Consider the following 24,965-nt stretch of genomic DNA (forward strand, 5'->3'; position numbering starts at 1 on the left):
GGCGCGCCGCGCGCCCAAGTTAATAGTGGGGCGGAAGTCTCGCGATAACAACTAGACTCCGGGATGAACGGGAGAGCTGGGAGGTGGCACGACGCGGGCGCCATGTTTATCCCCGCGTTGGGAGGGCCGATTCCAGTGGGCGGAGCCTTGGACGCCCTAATCCTGAAGAGGCGGAGTTGAATGAGGTAAGAGCAGGCGTCTGATGTAGGCTTCTCTAACAGACTAGGTAAGTGGAATAGCCTAGGACGTTTAGGCCAACGTTTCGGGAATAAATTGTGGGGTCAGGCGGGTGGAATGCACGTGAACTGCAAGGAAACAGGCACTCCGCCTGACGTGCTCCCAGTGGCCTCACCTCTGCTGAGGTTTCCTATAACTGTCCAGAGTCACTGCGGGTCTTGTGGGGGATGTGCGAGTGTGTGTCTCTGGCCAGGTGTGTTTTGTCGTGTTGTGTCCGCTTTTGCCTTCAGAAATCGCTTCTCCGTTAAATTGTGAGAGGATCGTACCTTGACCGTGACTCAAAATGTGTAACCTTTGTACTGGAAGCCTCTGTTACGCAAGCACTCCCAGCTCCCTGCTCCACCTTCGAACTCGTGTTGTTATCTACAGGAGTTGCTTAACAGATCACAGCAGACACCCGCGACGGATTTTTGTTGTTCGTTTTCTCAGTTCCCTAAATGGTTCAGTTCAGTCGCTCAGTCGTGTCCGACTCTTTGTGACCCCATGAACCGCAGCAGGCCAGGCCTCCCTGTCCATCACCAACTCCTGGAGTTCACCCAAACCTATGTCCATCGAGTTGGTGATGCCATCTGACCATCTCATCCTCTGTCGTCCTCTTCTCCTGCCTTCAATCTTTCCCAGCATCAGGGTCTTTTCAAATGAGTCAGCTCTTCGCATCAGGTGGCCAAAGTATGGGAGTTTCAGCTTCAGCATCAGTCCTTCCAATGAACACCCAAGACTGATCTCCTTTAGTATGGGCTGGTTGGATCTCCTTGCAGTCCAGGGGACTCTCAAGAGTCTTCTCCAACACCACAGTTCAAAAGCATCAATTCTTCAGCACTCAGCTTTCTTTATAGTCCAACTCTCACATCCGTACATGACCACTGGAAAAACCATAGCCTTCACTAGACGGACCTTTGTTGGCAAAGTAATGTCTCTGCTTTTGAATATGCTCTCTAGGTTGGTCATAACTTTCCTTCCAAGGAGTAAGCGTCTTTTAATTTCATGGCTGCAATCACCATCTGCAGAGATTTTGGAGCCCAGAAAAACAAAGTCAGCCACTGTTTCCACTGTTTCCTGAATGGTTACTGTGTTAAAAAGCTAAAAGTTTAAACTAGTTTAGTTTTGATGTTTTTTGTTTTTCCCAAAGTACTTACAAAAAGGAATGAGCTGAAAAAAAAAATTAAAAAAAAAAAAAAAGGAATGATTTGGCTTGATCTCTAGTCCAACTCTTTGCGAACCCACGGACTGTGTAGCACCAGGCTCCTCTGTCCGTGGGATTTTCCAGGCAAGAAAACTGGAGTGGGTTGCCATTTCCTCCTCCAGGGTATCTTCCTGACCCAGGAATCAAATCCTCAGCTTCTTGTATCATATAATAAAACCAGGAAAGCAGTTTAGTCTTATTTTGTGGATAGTATCATGTTAGGATTGAATTGATCTGAAAAGTAATCTAGCCTCTTTACTCAATTTTGCTCTAAATGTTGAACAATTCCAGGCACAGATAGTCAACTCTTGTAGGGTTTGTGAAGCACAGTAAGTTCCAGAACAGGGATTGCATGCCTTATCCCCTGCCATATTTCCAGAGTGCACTTGCCTCTGTAATTGGTGAAGCTCAGTACAAAATGAAAATGCAGTGTCCCTTGTTCAAAATTCAATGGGAGAGTGCCATTAAAGCTACTAAGATATAAGCTGTCTCATTTCTTCCGTAGTATCTCTTTCAACTTGTCATGATGTTTTAACTAATAGCATTAATTTGCTATTATTATCAAGGGCATTATTAATCATGCTATTTTATTGATTATTAATCACTATATTATTAATAATAGCATTAATTTGCTCTTTATTGTCAAGAGAAATTAAAAGGTTAATTCATTAGCACGAGATTTACCACTCTATATTGTGTAATACCAGTTTTAAATACAAACATAAGATTTAACTTATATGCAGAATCACTGAAATTAGGCTTATGTATTTTGTTCTCACTCTAACACTGAACAAAACTAACACCCCTGTCTTTATTTCACTTCTTGATTTACTTCTTGATGCGTGCTCATTCTACCAACTCCATGGAATCCAGGGAATTTGATTCTCAGTGAACTCTCTTGGATTGTGGGTCCAACAGCATTTTACATTCACAGGACTTAAATGATTTATGTGAATGGGAAGCAAGGATTTGTTGCCAAAATCTTGACTCTCTGTGCACTGATGCCAAAGGACTTAAATGATTTATGTGAATGGGAAGCAAGAATTTGTTGCCAAAATCTTGACTCTCTGTGCATTGATGCCAACCAGAAACACGGAGACAGTTATGGCGAAGGAAATGGAGGCTTGCTTTCTTTGGCAGGCATAGAGGGAACACAGTAGGCTAGTGCCTCAAGACCTGTGATCCTCTCCCTGGGTATTAGGGAGAGGTTATGCAAGATCCCCTGGAGAAGGGAATGGCAACCCACTCCAGTATTCTTGCCTAGAGAATTCCATGGACAGAGGAGCTGAGTGGGCTACAGTCATGGGGTTGCAGTGAGTCTGATTGAGTGACTAACACACAATGTAGTCAAGTCAGGAGCATGTGACTTGTTATGTCATGGCAATAGCAGTCTTGCATTCTTCTGCAAAATTTCAAAAAGGGTGGGGTTCCTGACAAGATTAGGGTGTATGCAACTGAGAACCAACTCATCCAAATAAATATTTTAGAAAAAAATAAAAATGACATTTGCTTTCCATTTTAGAATAAATCTTTTAATTCTGTATGGTAGCCATTTATTTTAATTATTATCACCAAGTAAACTGCTCCTGGATACAGAGAGTTAAAGTTTTGGCTATCATCTGAGATACATATATATATATATATATATATATATATATTCATATTTAATAATGCTATATTTGCTAAATAAAGTTAAATTTAAATTAAAATATTTAAATGTCACTATATCTTGTTTCCAAGTATGTATAAGTATCTTAATGTGTATGTATAAATATTCTATATTGTGAAAGGAAACAATGTTAAAAAATAAATGATGGGCAAGAAAAAAAATTTTTTTTGCACTTTTAAAATTTTCTTATTTATTTATTTTTTAGTTTATTTTAATTGGAAGCTAATTAATTTACAGTGTTGTGGTAGTTTTTGCCACACAGTGACATGAATCAGCCATGGGTGTACATGTGTCCCTCATCCAGAACCCCCCTCCCACTTCCCTCCCCATCCCATCCCTCAGGGTTGTCCTAGTGCACCGGCTTTGAGTGCCCTGTTTCATGCATGGAACTTGGACTGGTGATCTGTTTCACACATAATAATATACATGTTTCAGTGCTATTCTCTCAAATCATCCCACCCTTGCCTTCTCCCACAGAGTCCAAAAGTCTGTTCTTTATATCTGTGTCTCTTTTGCTGTCTCACATATAGGGTTGTTGTTACCATCTTTCTAAATTCCATATATATGCATTAATATACTGTTTTGGTGTTTTTCTTTCTGACTTACTTCATGTGTACCCCAATGTTCATTGCAGCACTGTTTATAATAGTTAAGACATAGAAGCAACCTAGATATCCATTGGCAGACGAATGGATAAGAAAGTTGTGGTACATATACACAATGGAATGTTACTTGGCTATTAAAAAGAACACATTTGTATCAATTCTACTGAGGTGGATGAAACTGGAGCCTATTACACAGAGAAAAATAATTTGCAAAACAAAAGAAAAACAAAAATTTTTTTTAATGTATGTAAGATGATGGGACTTCCCTGGAGGTATAGTGGTTAAGAGTCCATGCTTACCCTGTAGGGGGTTTGGGTTCTATCCCTGGTCAAGGAACTAAGATTCTGTGGCTTGTTCATGTGTGCTAAGTCACTTAAGTCATGTCTGACTCTTTGTGACCCCATGGACTATAGCCTTGCAGGCTCCTCTGTCCATGGAATTCTCCAGGCAAGAATACTGGAGTGGGTTGCCATGCACTTCTCCAGGTGATCTTCCCAACCCAGGGATTGAACCCATGTCTCTTGTGTCTCCTGCATTTATTGACAGGCAGGTTCTTTACCACTAGCACCACCTGGGAAGCCCTTGCATGAAGTGTATACAAGATTGTATGTACTTCTTTCTTTGTATGTATTTTCTGTCCATCTGAAATTATTTCAAAAGTTAAAATGGCTTATTCCTAAACAATTATAGTTTATTTCAATTTGAAAATATATTTTAGGGAATTCCCTGGAGGTCCACAGGCTTCCCAGGTGGCACTAGAGGTAAAGAATTCACCTGCCAATGCAGGAAACACCAGAGATTCAAGTTTGATCCCTGGTTCTGAAAGATTCCTCTGAAGGAGGAAATGGCAACCCACTCCAGTATTCTAGCCTGGAAAATTCCATGGACAGAAGAGCCTAGTGGGCTACAGTCCACAGGGTCACAAAAGAGTCAAACACGACTGAGCATGCACGCACCTAACCACCACCCTGGAGGTCCAGTGGTTAGGACTCCAAGCTTCACTTTCACTGCTAAGGGCTCAGGTTTGATGCCCTGGTCAGGGAACTAAGATTCTGCAAGTGGCATGTTGCTGCCAAAAAGAAAATATATTTGAAGTAATTAAAATATGATGATATAGGGTTTGGGGCCCAGTATCAAGAGTTTACATTTTATTTGGGAGACCAAATTATGCATATTAAGTAAATAAAGGGCTTCCCTGGTAACTCAGTAAAGAATCTGCCTACAGTGTGAGAGACCAGGTTCCTTCCCTGGGTCAGGAAGATCCCCTGAAGAAGGGGATCAACCCACTCCAGTATTCTTGCCTGGAGAATCCCATGGACAGAGGAACAGGGTAATAAATTTTGGTATTTGATCAAGTACTAAAGAAGTGTCAGGTCTTAAATATATGTTTGTGAAGGATGTGTTGTTTGAAACTATTGTCAAAATTAGAAATCCAGTTTCTAAGAAAATTATGAATCTTGAAAATTAAAAAAAAATTTGGAAGAGTATTTCAAATGTTGCCAAAGGACCACCTTTTACTTAGTAAGTAATGATATGTCTGGAGAAGGAAATGGCAACCCACTCCAGTATTCTTGCCTAGAGAATCCTGTGGACAGAGGAGCCTGGTGGGCTGCTGTCCATAGGGTCTCATAGAGTCAGACACGACTGAAGCGACTTAGCATGCATGCATGCATGCGTTGTAGAAGGAAATGGCAACCCACTAAAGTATTCTTGCCTGGAGAATCCCAGGGATGGAAGAGCCTGGTGGGCTGCCATCTATGGGGTCACACAGAGTCGGACACGACTGAAGCGACTTATCAGTAATGATATGTCAGACAGTATTCAGATTAATGAGGTATTCATTAACAATTTTAATGAGAAATCCAACAGTGTTCTTAGAAACACCCTTAAGAATTTTGTCTTTATTCCTTGCTGTGATTGGCCTAGAGTGGGATTTCTCCACCCACCTAGTATTACTTTTGTTTGTTTGTGCTTTTTGGCTCACATTTTATTTAACTCTGTCTGCTTGCTCACCTCATCACCTGTACACTTGAGGTAAGATACTAATCTCTGCATAAATGTCTAATTATTGTAAAATACTTAGCATATATTTTTAAAAAATCAAATTATACTTCATTAGTTATCAGAATAATTGAACATTAAAGCTGTTTACCAAAAAAAAAGTTTATTTGTAAATGAAATGATTCGAATGTCAAAAGCTAATCATTTGTAGAAATTGCCATTTTTCTTAGTAATTTAAATTTTCTCTTGTAAAAGTGATAGTGTAAGAAACTCATTTAATTTTTAGCCTAATTGTCAAATACAAAATAGAAAACACAAGTAAATGATCTATTATAGAAGTACCTGAACATCCTACAACCATCTCTTATTCTACAACCACTTAAACACTTACTCATAAACCTTAGCAACTACCTACCTTTGCTTCAGCATCTATCTTCCTTGAACCAACTGTTAGAAAGATGCATGTTCAGTCCAGGTACATGACTGGAGAAAAATGAATCATGTGCCCTCTTGATTTGGTATTCCTTTTGTCTATTTAAATGTCAGCTATTTAAGGTGTTAGTATTAAAAGAGGTTACTTGGACATTTCTCATTCCAGTTATTAAATACTAAAAGCTGTGGTTGCCTTTCTGTGAGGACAGACACCTAAATGCCCTTTTGCCTTCCTTATATAACTGAACTCTTTCATTTCCAGAGCTTTAGATGTTCATGCTTGGTGCAATGTGAACTCTTGCAATCATTAATCTACACTTGCTTTATTTTGTAAATCCTCATGAATTCTCACAACTCAGGTTGGGACTTCAACCCACTGTCTTTTGAGATCACACACTCAGGACTTAATGAAGCTCAAGTCTTTAGGTCTTATCTAAAGAAAGTACTCAGTGAGAGACAAAGTGATAGGAAGTAGATTTATTTACAGAGACATTTCAAAAATACACAGAAGAACTGCACAAAAAAGATCTTCATGACCCAGATAACCACAATGATGTGATCACTCACCTAAAGCCAGACATCCTGGAATGTGAAGTCAAGTGGGCCTTAGGAAGCATCACTGCAAACAAAGCTAGTGAAGATGATGGAATTCCAGTTGAACTATTTCAAATCCTAAAAGGCGATGCTGTGAAAGTGCTGCACTCAATATGCCAGCAAATTTGGAAAACTCAGCAGTGGCCACAGCACTGGAAAAGGTCAGTTTTCATTCCAATCCCAAAGAAAGGCAATGCCAAAGAATGTTCAAACTACTGCACAATTGCACTCATCTCATACTCTACGCTGGCAAAGTAACTCTCAAAATTCTCCAAGTGAGGCTTCAACAGTACATGAACCGTGAACTTCCAGATGTTCAAGCTGGATTTAGAAAACGCAGAGGAACCAGAGATCAAATTGTCAACATCCATTGGATCATTGAAAAAGCAAGAGTTTGAGAAAAACATCTAATTTTGCTTTATTGACTATGCCAAAGCCTTTGACTGTGGATCACAACAAACTGTAGAAAATTCTTCAAAAGATGGGAATATCAGACCACCTGACCTGCCTCTTGAGAAATCCGTATGCAGGTCAAGAAGCAACAGTTAGAACTGGACATGGAACAATAGACTGGTTCCAAATTGGGAAAGTAGTACATCAAGGCTGTTTACTGTCACCCTGCTATTTAACTCATATGCAGAATACATCATGCGAAATGCTGGGCTGGATGAAGGAGAAGCTGGAATCAAGATTGCTGGGAGAAATATCAATAACCTCATATATGCAGATGACACCACCCTTATGGCAGAAAGCGAAGAAGAACTAAAGAGCCTTTTGATAAAAGTGAAAGAGGAGAGTAAAAAAGTTGGCTTAAAACTCAACATTCATTGATGGACAGGGAAGCCTGGCGTGCTCCAGTCCATGGGGTTGCAGAGTCAGACACGACTGAGCAACTGAACTGAACTAATTTCATAAACAGAATGCCATCTGTCTCAAAAAGCAAGATGGCCTTGGAAGAAAGATGGACAGTGTGGGCCAGCTCAGAAAGCTAGAGGTCCCAAAATGTAGGGTGGTTAGTTTTTATGGGCTGGGTAACTTCATAGGCTAACAAGTGGGAGGATTATTCCAACTATTTGGGGCAGAGATTTTCGGGAATTGGGCCACCACCCACTTTTTGGCCTTCTGTGGTTATGGTGCTTATGGGTGTGCCATTTAGATGCTAATGCTTTACAACTAATGCTCAAGGTCTACTGGAAGTTGAATCTTTTGCCATCTTGGACTTAGTTGGTTCAGACTAGTTTTTCCCCAATAGCTATGTTATTCTTTTAAAGGTTGTGCCTTGTCCCCTAAGGAAGAAAGAAGATGGCTTGTGCTGAATATTCTTTTCATGTGCCAAGTCTAGAGGAGCTTGTTGGAGGTAAATACTATATTGAGTCTTTTTTATTATCCTAAGGGAAAAAAATAAAAATAAAACATTCCAAGATAGGAGAGTCCAAATCTCTACCTCTCAAAAAAACCTAAATTCACCATTCAAATAGTCTTGATGAAATACTAACTTTACAGAATGAAAACGAATATGATAATCCAAGATTTAAATGTGTGTGGTGCCCAAAGAGTACACAGTTTTGCTTTATTAACTTTTTACCAGTTGCAGTACTCTTAAAATAATCTACTGTGATACATTAATCATGTTTCCAATCTACTACTTTTTCCCCCTCTCCTGATAGGACAGACTGCCAGTGAACCTTGCTTAGGTTTTTCTGTGTATATTTTTAGGTATCTCACCTTATTTGAACAAGAATTTAAGGTAGTGTCACAGGATTAATTCGAGGGAAGGGATCTATTAATAGGTAAGAAAAAGAAAGTGAAGCCAGGAGAGAGAAGGAATATATATATATATATATATATATATATATATATATATATATAATTATGACAGATTCAAGGCAATGGCACCCCACTCCAGTACTCTTGCTTGGAAAATCCCCTGGGCAGAGGAGCCTGGTAGGCTGCAGTCCATGGGGTCGCTAAGAGTTGGACACGACTGAGCGACTTCACTTTCATGCATTGGAGAAAGAAATGGCAACCCACACCAGTGTTCTTGCCTGGAGAATCCCAGGGACGGGGGAGCCTGGTGGCCTGCTGTCTATGGGGTCGCATAGAGTCGGACACTACTGAAGCGACTTAGCATAGCATGGCAAGTTGATATTGGGCAGAAACCAACACAACATTGTAAAGCAATTTTCTTCCAATTAAAAAATAGATCCAACATGCCTCAACCAAGACCTGTTGCAGTCAAATAAATAAATATTAAAAACAAAAAAGATTCTGGAGGGGTGCACAAATCCTTGTTCGGGGAACTAAGATCCCACATACCACCCAGCATGGCCAAATAATCAAGGTTAAAAAAAAAGGTATAAACTGTTTCCAGTATCCCAGAAGACTCCTCACACTTTCTTAGTCAATATCACTTTCCCAGGAAGTGACCATTGTTGTGACTTCTGTGACCTTAGATTAGTTGCCTTTGTTTGAAATACAGATAAGTGAAGTCATATAGCACATACTTTCATGTCCTCTTTTGCTAAACATTTTGCCTGTAAACATTAATGAAGGTGTTGCATGTAATTGCTTACTTTCTAGCAGTTTAAATATTTACGTTTCAATTCCTGGAATCCTTTCCCTAAAAGAAAATGAGTGCAGTGTTTATCTTCAGGGGTTTATAATCACTATAGCTTACAGTGGTATTTATGGAAGTATTTATGTATATTAGTATGCATATCTTGTGATTAATTATGTGTCTAGTATCTAAATAAGTTCATTAACAAGATTGTTCCCCCCTCTTTTTGTTTGTTTATATGACTTTTTTTGGCAGCACAGCATGCGGGAGTACCTCCTTCAGTAGAAGCATGGGGTCCTAACTGCTGGCCCCCTAGGCTCCTTTTAAATTACTCAAGTTTAGGGACTTCCTGGCACTCCAGAGGGTAAGACTCCTTGCTTCCACTGCAGGTGGCAAAAATTCCATCCCTGTTCTGGGAACTAAGATCCCACATGCTGGGCGCTGCAGCCAGAAAAAAAAAAAAAAATTACACAAGTTTAGGTTGGAAATAGGACACACAAAACAATCAAGGGAAGACGATCTGTGATGGCAAATTTCTACCTAATGATAACCCTTTTTCTTGTCTTCATTAGTCTTGCAGAAGGGGCTAACGGATAACTTTGCTGAAGTCCAGGTCTCTGTAGTTGATTGCCCTGATTTAACTAAGGAGCCATTTACCTTTCCTATAAAAGGTAAGCAATCTTTGCAATTAGCTTTTCCTTTTCAGACCAAATCTTTTCCTGAAACCAAAATTATTTTTAAGGATTATCTTAAATTATCTCCAGATAAAGGATATTGCCCCAACTTTTAGATTAAATTGTGCTTCATTTCTGTGATTTCTAATATTCGTCAAATTTCATTTTATACCCTTGTAGGAAAATATGGTGTTTTATGTACTTTTGTAACTTTCATAGGTTATATAGTAGCTATCCAGTAGGCTAGCATATGAATATCACATGAAAATTTTATTTTTAATTGTTCAAGTAACTGTTATGGAAACTTATTATAATTTTTATGTTTTATTTATTCAATATCAGAAGGGATCTTAAAAGCCTTGTATTTATTTGAATCATCTATTAAATATTTACATCCCTTTAACAAATTTGTCAACTGGTTACCAATGTTCAAAGTGAGGAGGGACATTAATATTGATACTGAAACAGACTCTGTGTAGCAGTGTTGAATTGACTCTCAGAGACAAAGAGTTTTCCGTGAAGTAGAAAAGAATAGCTTTATTACTTTGCCAGGCAAAAAGGGACATAGCAGACTAATGCTCTCAAAACTATGGGTCCCAAACTGAAGTGGGGGTTGTGGGGAGTCTTAGGGAGGGGTTAGTCATGGGGAGGGGTTTCTCATAAGGATCAGGGTGCTCTCAAGGCTTGCATTTGTTCAGTATAGAGATCGTCTCAGGTGGTCCTATGATCTGTGGTTCTCAAGGTTATTGAACTGTAACTTTCTCTTTGGAATGAAGAATGTTTCATCAAGTAGTTAACATCTTCCATTTGACGGGGGTTTTAGTTCTGCAGAAGAGCTCAAGAATACTGTTCTGTATGTCCTTACTGGAAGGACCCATTCGAAAAGACCCTGATGCTGGGAAAGATTGAAGGCGGGAGGAGAAGGGGATGACAGAGGATGAGATGGTTGGATGGCATCACTGACTCAATGGACATGAGTTTGAGCAAGTTCCGGGAGTTGGTGATGGACAGGAAGACCTGGCGTGCTGCAGTCCAAGGGGTCACAAAGAGTCAAACACGACTGAGCGACTGAACTGAACTGGTATCACTTAAGGAAAAACCTGCCCCAAGGCTACATTATTTATTTTGGCTACTCTTGGCCTTAGTTGTGGCTCGTGGGATCATCACCATGGCGTGAGGACTCTTGGTTGTGGAATACATACAGATCCCCGACCATGGATTGAACCTGGGTCCCATGCATTGGGAATGTGGAGTCTTCACCACTGGACCACAAGGGAAGTCCCCTTAAAATATAACTTTAGCTAAAGCCCTCCACCCCCACAAAAAAAAGATTTTTAAAGGGCTAAGTCATTATAGACTAATATAGAAACTTCATCCAATCCAGACACTGGCCCCAGTTCTAGCCCTTGCCTTACCATCAACTCCATTGCCTTTATGTTACTAACTATATCAAGTCACACTTGGTTATGACAGTATTAGAAACACAAGTGGGGAACTCCTCAGCAATTCAGTGGTTAGGACTCCTAGTCAGGGAACTCAGATACCATAAGGCAAGTGGCCCAGCCAGAAAAACAACAAAAAAGAAAAAAAACACAGGTAGGACGGGGGTCCTAGCTACTTTTAGGTTGGCCAAAAGATTCGTTTGTTTTTTTCCTTAAGATGGCTCTAATAGCACTTAGTTGCATTTAGCTTCATTCAGACAGTTTTGTTAGATTATATTGTGACAGCTGTCATATCAGCATACATTTTTAAAAAACTTATCAAAATGGATAAGTTTTGTGTAACCATTTTAGTATTGAAGATAGAAGAAAAAAAGCAACATTTTCAGCATATTATGCTTTATTACTTGAAGAAAGGTAAAAACACAACTGAAACCCCAAAAAAGATTTGTGCAATGTATGGAAAAGGTGCTGTGACTGAAAAAATGTGTCTGAAGTGGTTTGTGAAGTTTTCTGCTGAAGATACACTGGATGATGCTCCATGGTCAAGTAGACCAGTTGAAATTGATAGTTATCAAATTGAGACATTAATTGAGAATAATCGACTTATACCATGCAAGAGATTGCTGACACACTCAAAATATCCAGTGCTGAAAATCATTTGCAGCAGCTTGGTTATATTCATTGCTTTGATATTTGGGTTCCACATAAGTTAAGCAGAGAAAACCTTCTTGACTATATTACCACATGCGATTTTCTACTTAAATGACATGAAAACATTCTTTAAAAAAAAAAATTGTGATGGGCGATGAAAAGTGAATACTGTACAATAATGTGGAATGGAAGAGATTGTGGAGTAAGTGAAATGAACCACCGCCAACCACACCAAAGGCTGGTCTTCATCCAAAGAAGGTGATGTTGTGAAAATGGAGAGATTTGGAAGGGAGTCCATTCTACTATGAGCACCTTCTGGAAAATCAAACAAGTTAATTCCAAAAAGTACTGTTCCCAATTAGAACAACTGAAAGCAGCACTTAACAAAAAGTGTCCAGAATTAGTCAACAGAAAATGCATAATCCTCCATAATGCAAGGCCACATGTTTCTTTGATGACCAGGCAAAATCTGTTATAGCTTGACTGGGAAATTCTAATTCATCTGCCATATTCACCAGACATTGTACCTTTGGATGTCCATTTATTTCGGTCTTTACAAGATTTTCTTCATGGAAAGAATTTCAGTTCCCTAAAAGACTGTTAAAGGCACTGAGAACAGTTCTTTGCTCAAAAAGGTAGAAGGTGTTGGGAAGATGGAATTATGAAGTTACCTGAAAAATGGCAGAAGGCAGTGGAACAAAATAGTGAATACTTTGTTCAACGAAAAATGTGTATTTTATTTTTACTTTAAAAACTGAAGGAAATTTTTGGCCAACACAATACAGATTCTGACCCCTGCTATTTGTAAAATGATGAGAATGGAAAACTTATATACTCTTTTTTTAAAAAACATTGAAGTATAGTTGATTTACAATGTTGTGACAATCTCTGCTGTACAGCAGAGTGATCAGTTATACACATATATACCTTCTTTTTTTATATTTTCCATTATGGTTTATCACAGGATATAGAGTAAAATGTTTATACTCTCTTAAAAATACTTATTTATTGATTCATTTATTTCTCTGCACCTGGTCTTAGTTGTGGCATGCAGAATCTTTAGTTGCAGCATATGGGATCTAGTTCCCTGACCAAGGATTGAACTCAGGCCCCTTGCATTGGGAGCTCAGAATCTTAGCCACTGGATCACCAGGGAAGCCCCAAAAGTTATTGTTGTTCAGTCGCTCAGTTGTATCCGACTCTTGGCAATCCTATGGACCTTATACAGCATGCCAGGCTTCCTTGTCCATCACTATCTCCCGGAGTTGACTCAGACTCATGTCCATTGAGTTGGTGATGCCATCCAACCATCTCACCCTCTGTCGTCCCCTTCTCCTGCCCTCAATCTTTCCCAGCATCAGGGTCTTTTCCATTGAATTGGGTCTTCACATCAACTGGCCAAAGTATTGGAGCTTCAGCATCAGTCCTTCCAATGAATATTAAGGGTTGATTTCCTTTAGGATTGACTACTTTGATCTTCTTGCTGTCCAAGGGACTCTCAGGAGTCTTCTCCAGCACTATACTTTGAAAGCGTCAATTCTTCTAAAAGATATATACTCTTAATAAGTGTCTTCTGGTATTCTATACTTAGATGTAGATGTTCACCTATTTTTAAGGTGTATTTTCTTTTTAGGCATCTGTGGAAAAACTAGAATTGCAGAAGTAGGAGGTGTGCCTTACTTACTGCCTCTTGTAAATGAAAAAAAAGTAAGTGTATTTTTACTTTTCACATTCACATGAAGATTATGGAAATTGATTCCTATTTTTATTCTTAGAAGATCCACTGACCAATGTGACAGGCAAATGTTAATGGACTCAGTAACAAAAAGTAAACCTGGGAATTTATGTAAGTCAGTTTTAAATAATATGCTTTTTCTCTTACTTAGGTTTATGATTTAAATAAGATTGCAAAAGACATCCAGCTTCCTGGAGCTTTTGTTCTTGGAGCAGGAGCAGGCCCATTTCAGACTCTTGGATTCAATTCTGAGGTCAGCATATTATCATATGTTATATATAATATGTAATATATATTATATATTAATATAATTATTTTAATTTATTGATTTGAGACTTAGTTTGCCTTTTTCCTTTTACTGACTTATCAGAAATCCTGTCATCTGAATGAATTGTAAGTGGTTGATATCATACGTCTCTGCAGATTTGATACTGACTTAAAGTATAGAACATGCTCCAGTTAGTTGAACTGAAATGGAGCACTAATCTCTAATTTATATTTTCTTAAGACATACATTCAGTCATAGATGAGTCTATCAAAGGTCCTGCTGTGGTTTGTCGAGGACTCTGGACTGTGAAAGATTTTGGTCCATACACATCAGAGGATTCCTAGCTATTCTGACCTTGGCTAGTTCAAAGACAGCTAGCTTTCAATCAGAAGATGCATGAAATGTTTAATGATCTAGTCAACTCCCTCTTTCAGACTAATAGTAGGGATCTAGCCCAGTAGTATGATTATTATTTATGAAAGGTAATATCCATCAGTGTGTATGTCAATACATTTCCAACATAAAAATGTCAGTGCTTCTTCACATCTCATGAACAGAAAGTGAATAACCTCCTCAGTTTGCATATTCTCTCTCACTGCCTCTTACAGCTGTGACCGTTAGTCAATAATCATACAAGCCCTTTTACAGAAACATTAATATAAATTGCCTAGTGTTCAAGATAGAAAAAGTTAAAAATTTAAAATGGGAAAATTTAAAGCAAATGTCACAATCTCATAGAAACACCATAATACTGTAAACATTTTATAAAATGTTTTTTCCAGCTTTTTGAGATTTGTAAATCTTTAACATTTTAATCTAACATTAAATATTCTATTTTTCATGTTTTATTATTAGATCTTGAAATAAAATGTCTTAAAGTCTAGGGCAAAATATTTTGTCACATTTTCAAGGTATTCTGTTTTGCATAGAGATTCTAGGATTGACTAAGTACCTTATTTACTTTTCTTTTCAGTTTATGCTACTTGTTCAAACAGAAAGTGAACACAGACCTCCTGTGAATGGAAGTTACTTTGCTCGGGTTAACCCTGCAGATGGAGGGTGTCTACTAGAGAAATACAGTGAGAAATATCATGATTTTGGGTGTGCATTACTGGCTAATCTTTTTGCCAGTGAAGGCCAACCTGGGAAGGTGATTTTGTTCATAAAAATGCAGTATTCTCCAAAATTTCTCAGAGAGCTAAAAATCTGAGTGCTTATTGCTACTGTAATTTTCTTAAGAAAATCCAAAGCTACCCAAGTCAAAGCTCTTTAAATAATCCAGTTATGAAAGATTCAGAAAGTACTGCAGGCAGAGTGAAAGTATCATTTAAAACTAAGGTTAAGAATAATACTAGTAAACAATAGCCTTTTTCCAAGGAACTAAAAGGTAATAGGATATTCTTGAGTTAGTCAAATAGATGAACCATGCAGCTGAAGTAGATAATGTCTACCTACAGTTAGTACATATATAACTTGCTCATTCCTGACTGATCAGACATTGATTGAGATAGCTATAAATAATGGGATTATATTATAGATTATAGAAATTATAGAAAGAAGAGAGGAGAATTAATGCCCCACTTCATATTTATTTCCTGTTAGTACCAAAAAAAAAAGATGATTTCATATTCCAAAATTGTAATGATGGTCACACAACTCTATAAATATACTGAAAGCCATTGAATTGTTTACTTTAAATAGATGGATTGTATGGTATGTGAATTGTATCCCCAGTAAAGCTGGTTTTTTTTAAGATGATTTCAGTTTTAGCAGTAGTGAGAACTCTCAGATTTTATACAAAAATAACTACTTCAGCCACTTTGAGAAATGAGGTGGTGAAGCAAAAATACCTACTAAAGTGGGAGTAATAGAAGTCCAGAATTTTAAAGGAAATGAGAAAATATAGTCATTTCTCCTCTCTAGTTATCAGAAATTAATCCCTTAAATCAAAGAATTCTCAGTCTTATACCATATTGACATATAGTAAGAATCTCAAGAGTTCAGTGTTGAATTCAGCTATAAATTTATAAAATTAAGCTATAACTCTCTTTCTCAGTCCAAGAAAGCATGAATAAGACATTATTAGAGTAAATGATGTATCTTATATATATTTATATATATATATATATATATATGTATAATTAAGACTTAGAAAAAAAAAAAGACTTAGAGGACTGAGACACTTCTGCTAATATCTGGGTGCTCAAAACAAACAATTGAATATTTGCTTGATGGCACTGAATTATATGTTTCACTTTGGTAGTTATTTGCATAATATTTTGCAGCTTAGAACAATGGTATGTACATTTATGTTCTCTCTAGGTCATTGAGGTGAAAGTCAAAAGAAGAACTGGAAAACTTAACTTTGTGACATGTATGAGGCAGACTCTTGAAAAACATTATGGAGATAAGCCTGTAGGAATGGGAGGTGTTTTCATAATTCAGAAGGGAAAAGTGAAGACTCATATTATGGTAAAGGCCTCTGCACATGTGTGTGTTTGTGTGTGTGTGTGTGCATGTGCTTAATATTGTAGGAGATTTTAATATACATTGAGAATTTAACCTTTAAAGATGTTCTGAACAAATCCTTTTACTATGATCGTATTACCTTAAAATTTAAATGACAAAGAATACTGTAAAGCATGTTATATGATAAGGTCCTGCTAGAGTGCTTTCTTCATGTTAATAATAATAGAACTTTCTTCTTAGTTAGTTTCAAAGATCAAGATAGCTCTGAGTATAAGCCTTGAAAGTACAAGTGAAAGTTGATCAGTTGTGTCTGACTCTTTGCGACCCCATGGATTATACAGTTCAGTCCATGGAATTCTCTAGGCCAGAATACTGGAGAGGGTAGCCTTTCCCTTCTCCAGGGGATCTTCCAAACCCAGGGATTGAACCCAGGTCTCCTGCATTGCAGGTGGATTCTTCACTAGCTGAGCCACAAGGGAAGCCCAAGAATACTGGAGTGGGTAGCCTTTCCCTTCTCCAGGAGATTTTCCCAACCCAGGAATCAGACCGGGGTCTCCTGCATTGCAGGCGGATTCTTTACCAACTGAGTTATCAGGGAAGCCCAAAGTTAATTTGGAGTCAGGCTCTCCTGCCCTGACGGCACCCCAGCCTTAGAAACTGATCATTTCCATTGCCAGAATCCCAACCTCAGTATATTGAGTTTACTGTTAAGGTGGTTGTCAAAAAAAAGATGGTTGTGGTTTAGGGAAAAAATTCATTATGAAAATTATAATCTTATATGATACTGTGAAAGTGCTGCACTCAGTATGTCAGCAAATTTGGAAAACTCAGCAGTGGCCACAGGATTGGAAAAGGTCATGTTTCATTCCAATCCCAAAGAAAGGCAATGCCAAAGAATGCTCAAACTACTGCACAATTGCACTCATCTGACACGCTAGCAAAGTAATGCTCAAAATTCTCCAAGCCAGGCTTTGACAGTACATGAACCGTGAACTTCAAATTTCAAGCTGGATTTAGAAAAGGCAGAGGAACCAGAGATCAAATTGCCAACATCTGTTGGATCATCGAAAAAGCAAGAGAGTTCCAGAAAAACATCTATTTCTGCTTTGTTGACTATGCCAAAGCCTTTGACAGTGTGGACCAGAACAATCTGTGGAAAATTCTTAAAAAGATGGGAATACCTGACCACTTGACCTGCCTCTTGAGAAATCTCTATGCAGGTCAGGAAGCAACAATTAGAACTGGACATGGAACAACAAACTGGTTCCAAATCGAGAAAGGACTATGTCAAGGCTGTATATTGTCACCCTGCTTATTTGACTTATATGCAGAGTACATCATGACAAATGCTGGGCTGGATGAAGCACAAGCTGGAATCAAGATTTCTGGGAGAAATATCAATAACCTCAGATATGCGGATGATACCACCTTTATGGCAGAAAGTGAAGAACTAAAGAGCCTCTTGATGAAAGTTAAAGAGGAGAGTGAAAAAGTTGGCTTGAAGCTCAACATTCAGAAAATGAAGATCATGGCATCTGGTCCCATCACTTCATGGCAAATAGATGGGGAAACAGTGGAAACAGTGAGAGACTATTTGTTTGGGCTCCAAAATCACTGCAGATGGTGACTGCAGCCATGAAATTAAAAGATGCTTGCTCCTTGGAAGAAAAGTTATGACCAACCTAGACAGCATATTAAAAAGCAGAGACATTATTTTGCCAGCAAAGGTCCGTCTAGTCAAAGCTACGGTTTTTTGAGTAGTCTTGTATGGATGGGAGAGTTGGACTATAAAGAAAGCTGAGCGCTGAAGAATTGATGCTTTTAAACAGTGGTGTTGGAAAAGACTCTTGAGAGTCCCCTGGACTGCAAGGAGATCCAAGCAGTCCATCCTAAAGGAAATCAGTCCCTGAATATTCATTGGAAGGACTGATGCTGAAGCTGAAGCTCCAGGTGGCTGAAGGCCACCTCATGCAAAGAACTAACTCATTAGAAAAGACCCTGATGCTGGGAAAGATTGAAGGCAGGAGGAGAAGGGGATAACAGAGGATGAGATGGTTGGATGGCATCATTGACTCAATGGACATGAGATTGAGTAAACTCTGGAAGTTGGTGATGGACAGAGAGGCCTGTTGTGCTATAGACCATGGGGTCGCAAAGAGTCGGACACAACTGAGTGACTGAACTGAATTGAACTGGACTAACTGTAAAAAAAAAAAAAAAAAAAGAATATATTTGTAAGATATTAATGATGGACAAACCAGGTCATCTAGGATTTCACAAATAATTTTTGGGACTTCCCTGGTGGTCCAGTGGTTAAGTATACACCCGCCATTTCAGGGGACACAAGTTTGATCCCTGGTCCTGGAAGATGCCACAGGGCAGCTAAGTCCACGAGCCACAACTACTGAGCCCACACACTCTAGAGCCCATGCTCTGCTACAAGAGAAGCCATTGCAAATGAGAGGCCCACGTACCACAGCTGGAGAGTGGCCCTTGCTTTCAGCAACTAGAGAAAGCCCTCATGTAGCAACAAAGACCCAACAAGCCAAAAATAAAATAAACAAAAAAATTATTTAAAAAAATAATAATTTTTGGTAGGTGAGTGAATGAAGTGTCATTGTTCATTCCCAAGTCATTTCAGACTCTTTGTGATCCCATGGACTGCAGGACGCTAGGCTCCTCTGTCCTCTATTTCCCAGAGTTTGCTCAAATTCATGTCCATTGAGTCAATGATGAACAAAATGTAAAAGTGTTACACTTTAATGTTGTTTTGTTTTAACAATGAAGCTGTCACAAAATATATTGTTTTAAAATTTTTAGTCTGATAATTTTAAATGGCAAACCAGCTGATCTCACATATAAATACATATTATGAAACTACTTAATTACTTTTCCAAATTATTTACAACAAAATTAAAGGTCAATCCATTTGTAAATACCAAATGATTATAGGATTTTTAAAAAATCAAATAAATAAAACTTCATTACAAACTGTAGTTAACATGATGTACATTAGATCTTTAAACTTATTCATCTTACAACTGAATTTTGTACCCTTTGATCAGCATCTCCTCATTTCACTCCCATCCTGCCTCAGCCTCTGACAACCACCACTCTACTGTTTCTCTAGACTGGACTTTTTTAGATTCCACATACAAGTGATATCACCCAATATTTGTCTGCGACTGGCTTATTTCACTCAGTATAGTATCTTCCAAGTTCATCTACATTGTTACAAATGGTGGGATTTCCTGCTTTTTAAAGCCTGAATGATATTTCATATATATGTATATCGCAACTAGAAAGATAGGTAATAATTTCTTTGTCCCTTCATCCATTATTGTTGTTATTGTTTAGTTGCTAAGTGTCTGACTCTTTGGCACCCCATGGACTGCAGCATACCAGGCTCCTCTGTCCTCCACTGTCTCCCAGAATTTGCTCCAATTCATGTCCATTGAGTTGGTGATGCCATCCAACCATCTCAGTATCTGTCGCCCCCTTCTCCTCCTTCCCTCAGTCTTTCCCAGCATCAGGGTCTTTTCCAATGAGTTGTCTCTTCGTACGAGGTAGCCAAAGTATTGGAGCTTCAGCTTCAGCGTCAGTCCTTCCAATGAATATTCAGGGTTGATTTCCTTTAGGATTGACTGATTTGATCTCCTTGCAGTCCAAGGGACTCTCAAGAGTCTTCTCCAACACCACAGTTCAAAAGCATCGATTCTTCAGTGTTCAGCCTTCTTTATGGTCCAATTCTCACATCCATAGATGACTAGTGGAAAAACCATAGCTTTGGCTATATGGATTTTTGTCGGCAAGGTACTATCTCTGCTTTTTAATGCGCTGTCTAGGTTGGTCATAGCTTTTCTTTCAAGGAGCAAGCGTCTTTTAATTTCCTGGCTGTTTTCATCCATTGACAGACACTTAGGTTGTGTTTCCCAGTCTTGGCTATCATGAATACTGCTGCAGTGAACATAGGAGTCCAGATATCTCTTCAAGATGGTGATTTCATTTACTTTGGATATATACCTAGAAGTAGAATTGCTAGATCATATGGTAGTTTTATTTTTAATTTTTTGAGGAACTTCCATAATGGTTGTACCAGTTTACATTCCCACTAGCAGTGTACAAGGGTTGTCTTTTCTCTACATCCTCACCAACACTTTATCTCTTGTCTTTTTGGTAACAGCCATCTTCACTAAAATGAGCTGATGTCTCATGGTTTTGATTTGCATTTACCAAATGAATAGTGATATTGAGTGCTTCTTCATATACCTGTTGCCCATTTGTATGTCTTCTTTGGAAAAAACGTCTAATTCAGTTCTTTGATCATTAAAAAAATTTTTTTTTGCTCATGAATTCCTTATGTATTTTAGGTATTAACCCCTTATCAGATATATGGTTTGCAGATATTTTCTCCCATTCCATAGGTTGCCTTTTCATTTTGTTGACTTTTCTTTTCTTTGCTGTACAAAAGCTTTTTAGCTTAATGTAATCCCACTTGTTTTCCTTTTGTTACCTGTACTTTTGATGCCAAGTCTAAAAAGTCAAGTCCAATGTCTTAAAACTTTCTCCTGATGTTTTCTTCTAAAAGTCTTTATAGCTTTAGCTCTTATATTTAGGTGTTTTATCCATTTTTAGCTTTTGTATCTGGTATGAAGTAAGGGTCTAACTTCATTTTTTTGCATATGGACATCAGTTTTCCAAGTTTTGTTTGTTAAAAAGATAGTCCTTTCCCATTGAATGGTCATGGCATCCTTGTCAGAATATATGCAAGGATGTACTTCTGGGATCTCTTCTGTTCCATTGATCTGTATACCTGTCTTTATGCTAGTATCACACTGTTTTGATTACTACAGCTTTGTAGTAAGCTTGATATCAGGAAGTGTGAGACTTCCAACTTTCTTCTTTTTCAAGATTGTTTTGACGATTTGGGGCCCCTTGAGATTCCATATGAATTTTCGATGAATTTTTCTGTTTCTGCAAAAACACCATTGGGATTTTGATAGGAATTGCAGTGAATCTGTAGATCATATTTGATAGTACTGACATGTCAACAATATTAAATTGTCCAATCCATGAGCACAAGATGCCTTTCCATTTATTAGAGTCTTTTAAAATTCATTTCAGCAATGCTTTGCACTTTTCAATGTACAAGTCTTTAGCCTCCTTAAGTGTATTCCTCCTCAATACTTTATTCTTTTTGATGCTTCTACTCCACTTTCAATGCCTTGCTTTTTTTTTTCCATCTAGCAATAGCAATAATAACATTTAAAACTGGAATGAGGATATGCTCATATGAAAGCTGATAAGCTATGAAAAATAAAAATACAGCAATAGACTCCTTTATTTATTCAGTCGTATCTTTCAGTGTGTACACACTGGTTGGCGGTCCTTTTGAAAACTAGGGTATATGAATCTCCTGGTGCCAAAAATAGCAGTAGAATGTATAAGAAAGCTTAAAGCTTTTAACAATGAAATTATATGTAAATTTTTAGCTCAGAAATATTCAGTATGTTTACATGTTTAATGTCCTCTTACTGTAGCCTGCAGAATTTTCTTCCTGTCCATTGAACTCTGACGAAGACGTGAATAAATGGTTGCATTTTTATGAGATGAAGGCTCCTTTGGTTTGTCTGCCAGTTTTTGTCTCCAGAGACCCCGTAAGTCTATGTCTGTCTTTTACATTGAAAGATATTACAGTGGTAATGCTTGATTTTTAGAATATTCGTTTAGAATAATTAAGCACTTTTTGTTCTTAATTAAGAACTGGGATAGTTTCTAGAATTACCTTGAAAGGTAAGGAAGAAAGTAGCTGACTACTTAAGATCTAGGCAAAGTAGATTTTACCTTTGGAGAATTGAAGGCACCAAACATTTTAAATAGCATCCAAAGTTATGTTATTAAACAGTAGAATCAGGACAGGATTCAGATCTATTTGCTGTTCTTCATACTATTCATCATATTCTAGTTTTCTACCCTTGAAAAATAATAATATAGACTAATTCAAACCAAATATCTACCACTGTACTGACTAGTTATATCTTTTGATCTAGTGATTACATGTTTAGGAATTAATCATTAAATATATGCTTACATGATAAAATGATTAGTGAAAAGGGTTATTCATGACATCATTGTTGTAATAGCAGAAGAGCTGGAAATAATCTAAATCACATTTGGAAAGAATTAGGAAGCTCTCATGATCTGAAAGCTATATTGTTAATTTAAGAAAAACAACATACAGCATAGTAGTTGCAGAATACTAGATATGAGTAATTAAAAAAATAGATCTTTCTGGAAGGATATAGGAGATACTGCTTACTGTGGCTGCCTTTAAGGAAAGGAGTGGTAATGGCAGGAGTTGGAAAGATGAATTTTACTGAATATAAACTTTTGCACCCTCTGAATTTTGATTCATGTGTCTGTATTACCTATCCCAAAAAATTACTGTAGCCTAAATTTAAAAGGTCTCCTATCCCCTAAGTTCTAATTGGAAGACTAACAGATGGCTCCTCTGTCATTCTAGGGGTTTGATTTGCGGTTGGAGCACACTCATTGTTTCAGTCATCATGGAGAAGGTGGACACTACCATTATGACACCACCCCAGATATAGTGGAGTACCTCGGATACTTCTTACCTGCCGAGTTTCTCTATCGCATTGATCCACCAAAAGAGACCCATTCATTTGGGCGAGATTAAATCATCTGGTACTTGTTTAGAAAAAGTAATAATTAACTAAGGTTAATTGATTGATTAACTCATTAATTGATACTAATATAAAGTCTAATAGAAATGATCTCACTACTTAAGCCCTATTTTTGGGGGCCTTTAAAATGAAAGTTATGTTAACATTGGGTTCTGTGTTATTTCACAGATCTATCTGAAAGGGACTATTGGGAACACAATACACATGATGGAGATGTTCTTCATTATTTTTAATCTAAAAATCATTCTTATGTTTATAATTAAGTATAAACATGATTAAGAATTAAGTGATTATTCCTACTGCTAAGTCGCTTCAGTCGTGTCCGACTCTGTGTGACCCCATAGACGGCAGCCCACCAGGCTTCCCCATCCCTGGGATTCTCCTGGCAAGAACACTGGAGTGGGTTGCCATTTCCTTCTCCAATGCAGGAAAGTGAAAAGTGAAAGTGAAGGTGCTCAGTCGTGTCCAACTCCTAGCAACCCCATGGACTGCAGGCTACCAGGCTCCCCTGTCCATGGGATTTTCCAGGCAAGAGTACTGGAGTGGGGTGCCATTGCCTTCTCCTAGCTAATGGTAATTTACATTTATATAACATTACTCAATTTTTAGTCTCACAACTGCCAAGTGGATGTTTCTGGGTATTAGAAAGATCAGTGTTGGAATATTGATTATTGCTAAATCTTTCTACTGAATTTTTAAAATCCATTTTAGAAGTCAGAGTACACTTTTTTTTCATGGAATAGGTGGTCAGAGGGAGCACCTTTACTTCTTTTGGTGAAGTTGAACCATAATTAGAAGTTTGCAGTTTGCCTTTCACAAATGTCAGTTGGAAGCCGTTTGTATCTTGTTGGTTATTTGCAAGAAGAGAAGGGGAAAAAAAAGTATCAAAATATGACTTTGAAGTGTATATAATTTATAAGTGAGGCTGTTGCTATAAAGTGAGGCTGTTACTGTCCTTTGTGAAATATAAAATCATACTTTACCAGTTATAATGGTTGAGATTTTCCTCAGTGTTTTTCTATAATAATCGTTTACCAAAAACAACTCTCTAATCTTACAATACCAACACTACAGATTTAGGGGCTTTTTAGTACTAAGCATATAATAAATCATCAGGAAATATGTTTTGATTGTCTTTGGATGTTAACTATAATGTGTCCTATGAGTATAAATCCCTAAATATTACTTTTAAGTAAACACTAGTCTGTAACAAAAAAATGAATAAAAATGTTATATTCATAATATGATACTGTGTTTCTATTTTTTAATTTTTATTTGTGTATTTGGCTGTGTTGTCTTAGTTGAGGCACTGGAGATCAATCTTCATTGTGGCATGGCAGATCTTTGGTTGCAGCATGAGAACTCTGGGCTGTGGCATATGGAATATGGTTCCTCCACTAGGGATCCAACCCAGGCCCCCTGCACTGGGAGCCTGGAATCTTAGCCAATGCACCACCAGAGACTCCTTGTGTTTCATATTAATATCTTCAGTTCAGTTGCTCAGTCATGTCCGACTCTTTGTGACCCTATGAATCGCAGCACGTCAGGCCTCCCTGTCCATCACCAACTCCTGGAGTCTACTCAAACTCATGTCCATCAAGTCGGTGATGCCATCCAGCCATCTCATCCTCTGTCGTCCCCTTCTCCTCCTGCCGCCAATCCCTCCCAGCATCAGGGTCATTTCCAATGACTCAACTCTTCGCACCAGGTAGCCAAAGTATTGGAGTTTCAGCTCTAGCCATCA

At 38.0% G+C, this 24,965-nt stretch overlaps 1 protein-coding gene across 2 annotated transcripts; it reads left to right on the top strand.

The window, feature by feature from the left end:
• Positions 1-53: 53 nt before the first annotated feature.
• Positions 54-24,468, top strand: C29H11orf54 (chromosome 29 C11orf54 homolog). Of its 2 annotated transcripts, none has more exons than XM_027531665.1 (9): positions 54-185; positions 7,993-8,078; positions 9,851-9,949; positions 13,679-13,752; positions 13,932-14,033; positions 15,022-15,198; positions 16,371-16,520; positions 22,058-22,174; positions 23,041-24,465. In XM_027531665.1, exons 2-9 carry the CDS (start codon positions 8,024-8,026, stop codon positions 23,212-23,214), a joined length of 948 nt encoding a protein of 315 aa, XP_027387466.1. In that variant the 5' UTR covers positions 54-185; positions 7,993-8,023; the 3' UTR covers positions 23,215-24,465. The 2 variants fall into 2 exon arrangements, with proteins under 2 accessions (XP_027387466.1, XP_027387465.1); XM_027531664.1 differs by having other exon boundaries at positions 121-226; positions 23,041-24,468.
• The last annotated feature ends 497 nt before the right edge of the window (positions 24,469-24,965 follow it).

The sequence above is a fragment of the Bos indicus x Bos taurus genome, chromosome 29 (assembly GCF_003369695.1).
Source record: "Bos indicus x Bos taurus breed Angus x Brahman F1 hybrid chromosome 29, Bos_hybrid_MaternalHap_v2.0, whole genome shotgun sequence".
Classification (NCBI taxonomy): domain Eukaryota; kingdom Metazoa; phylum Chordata; class Mammalia; order Artiodactyla; family Bovidae; genus Bos; species Bos indicus x Bos taurus.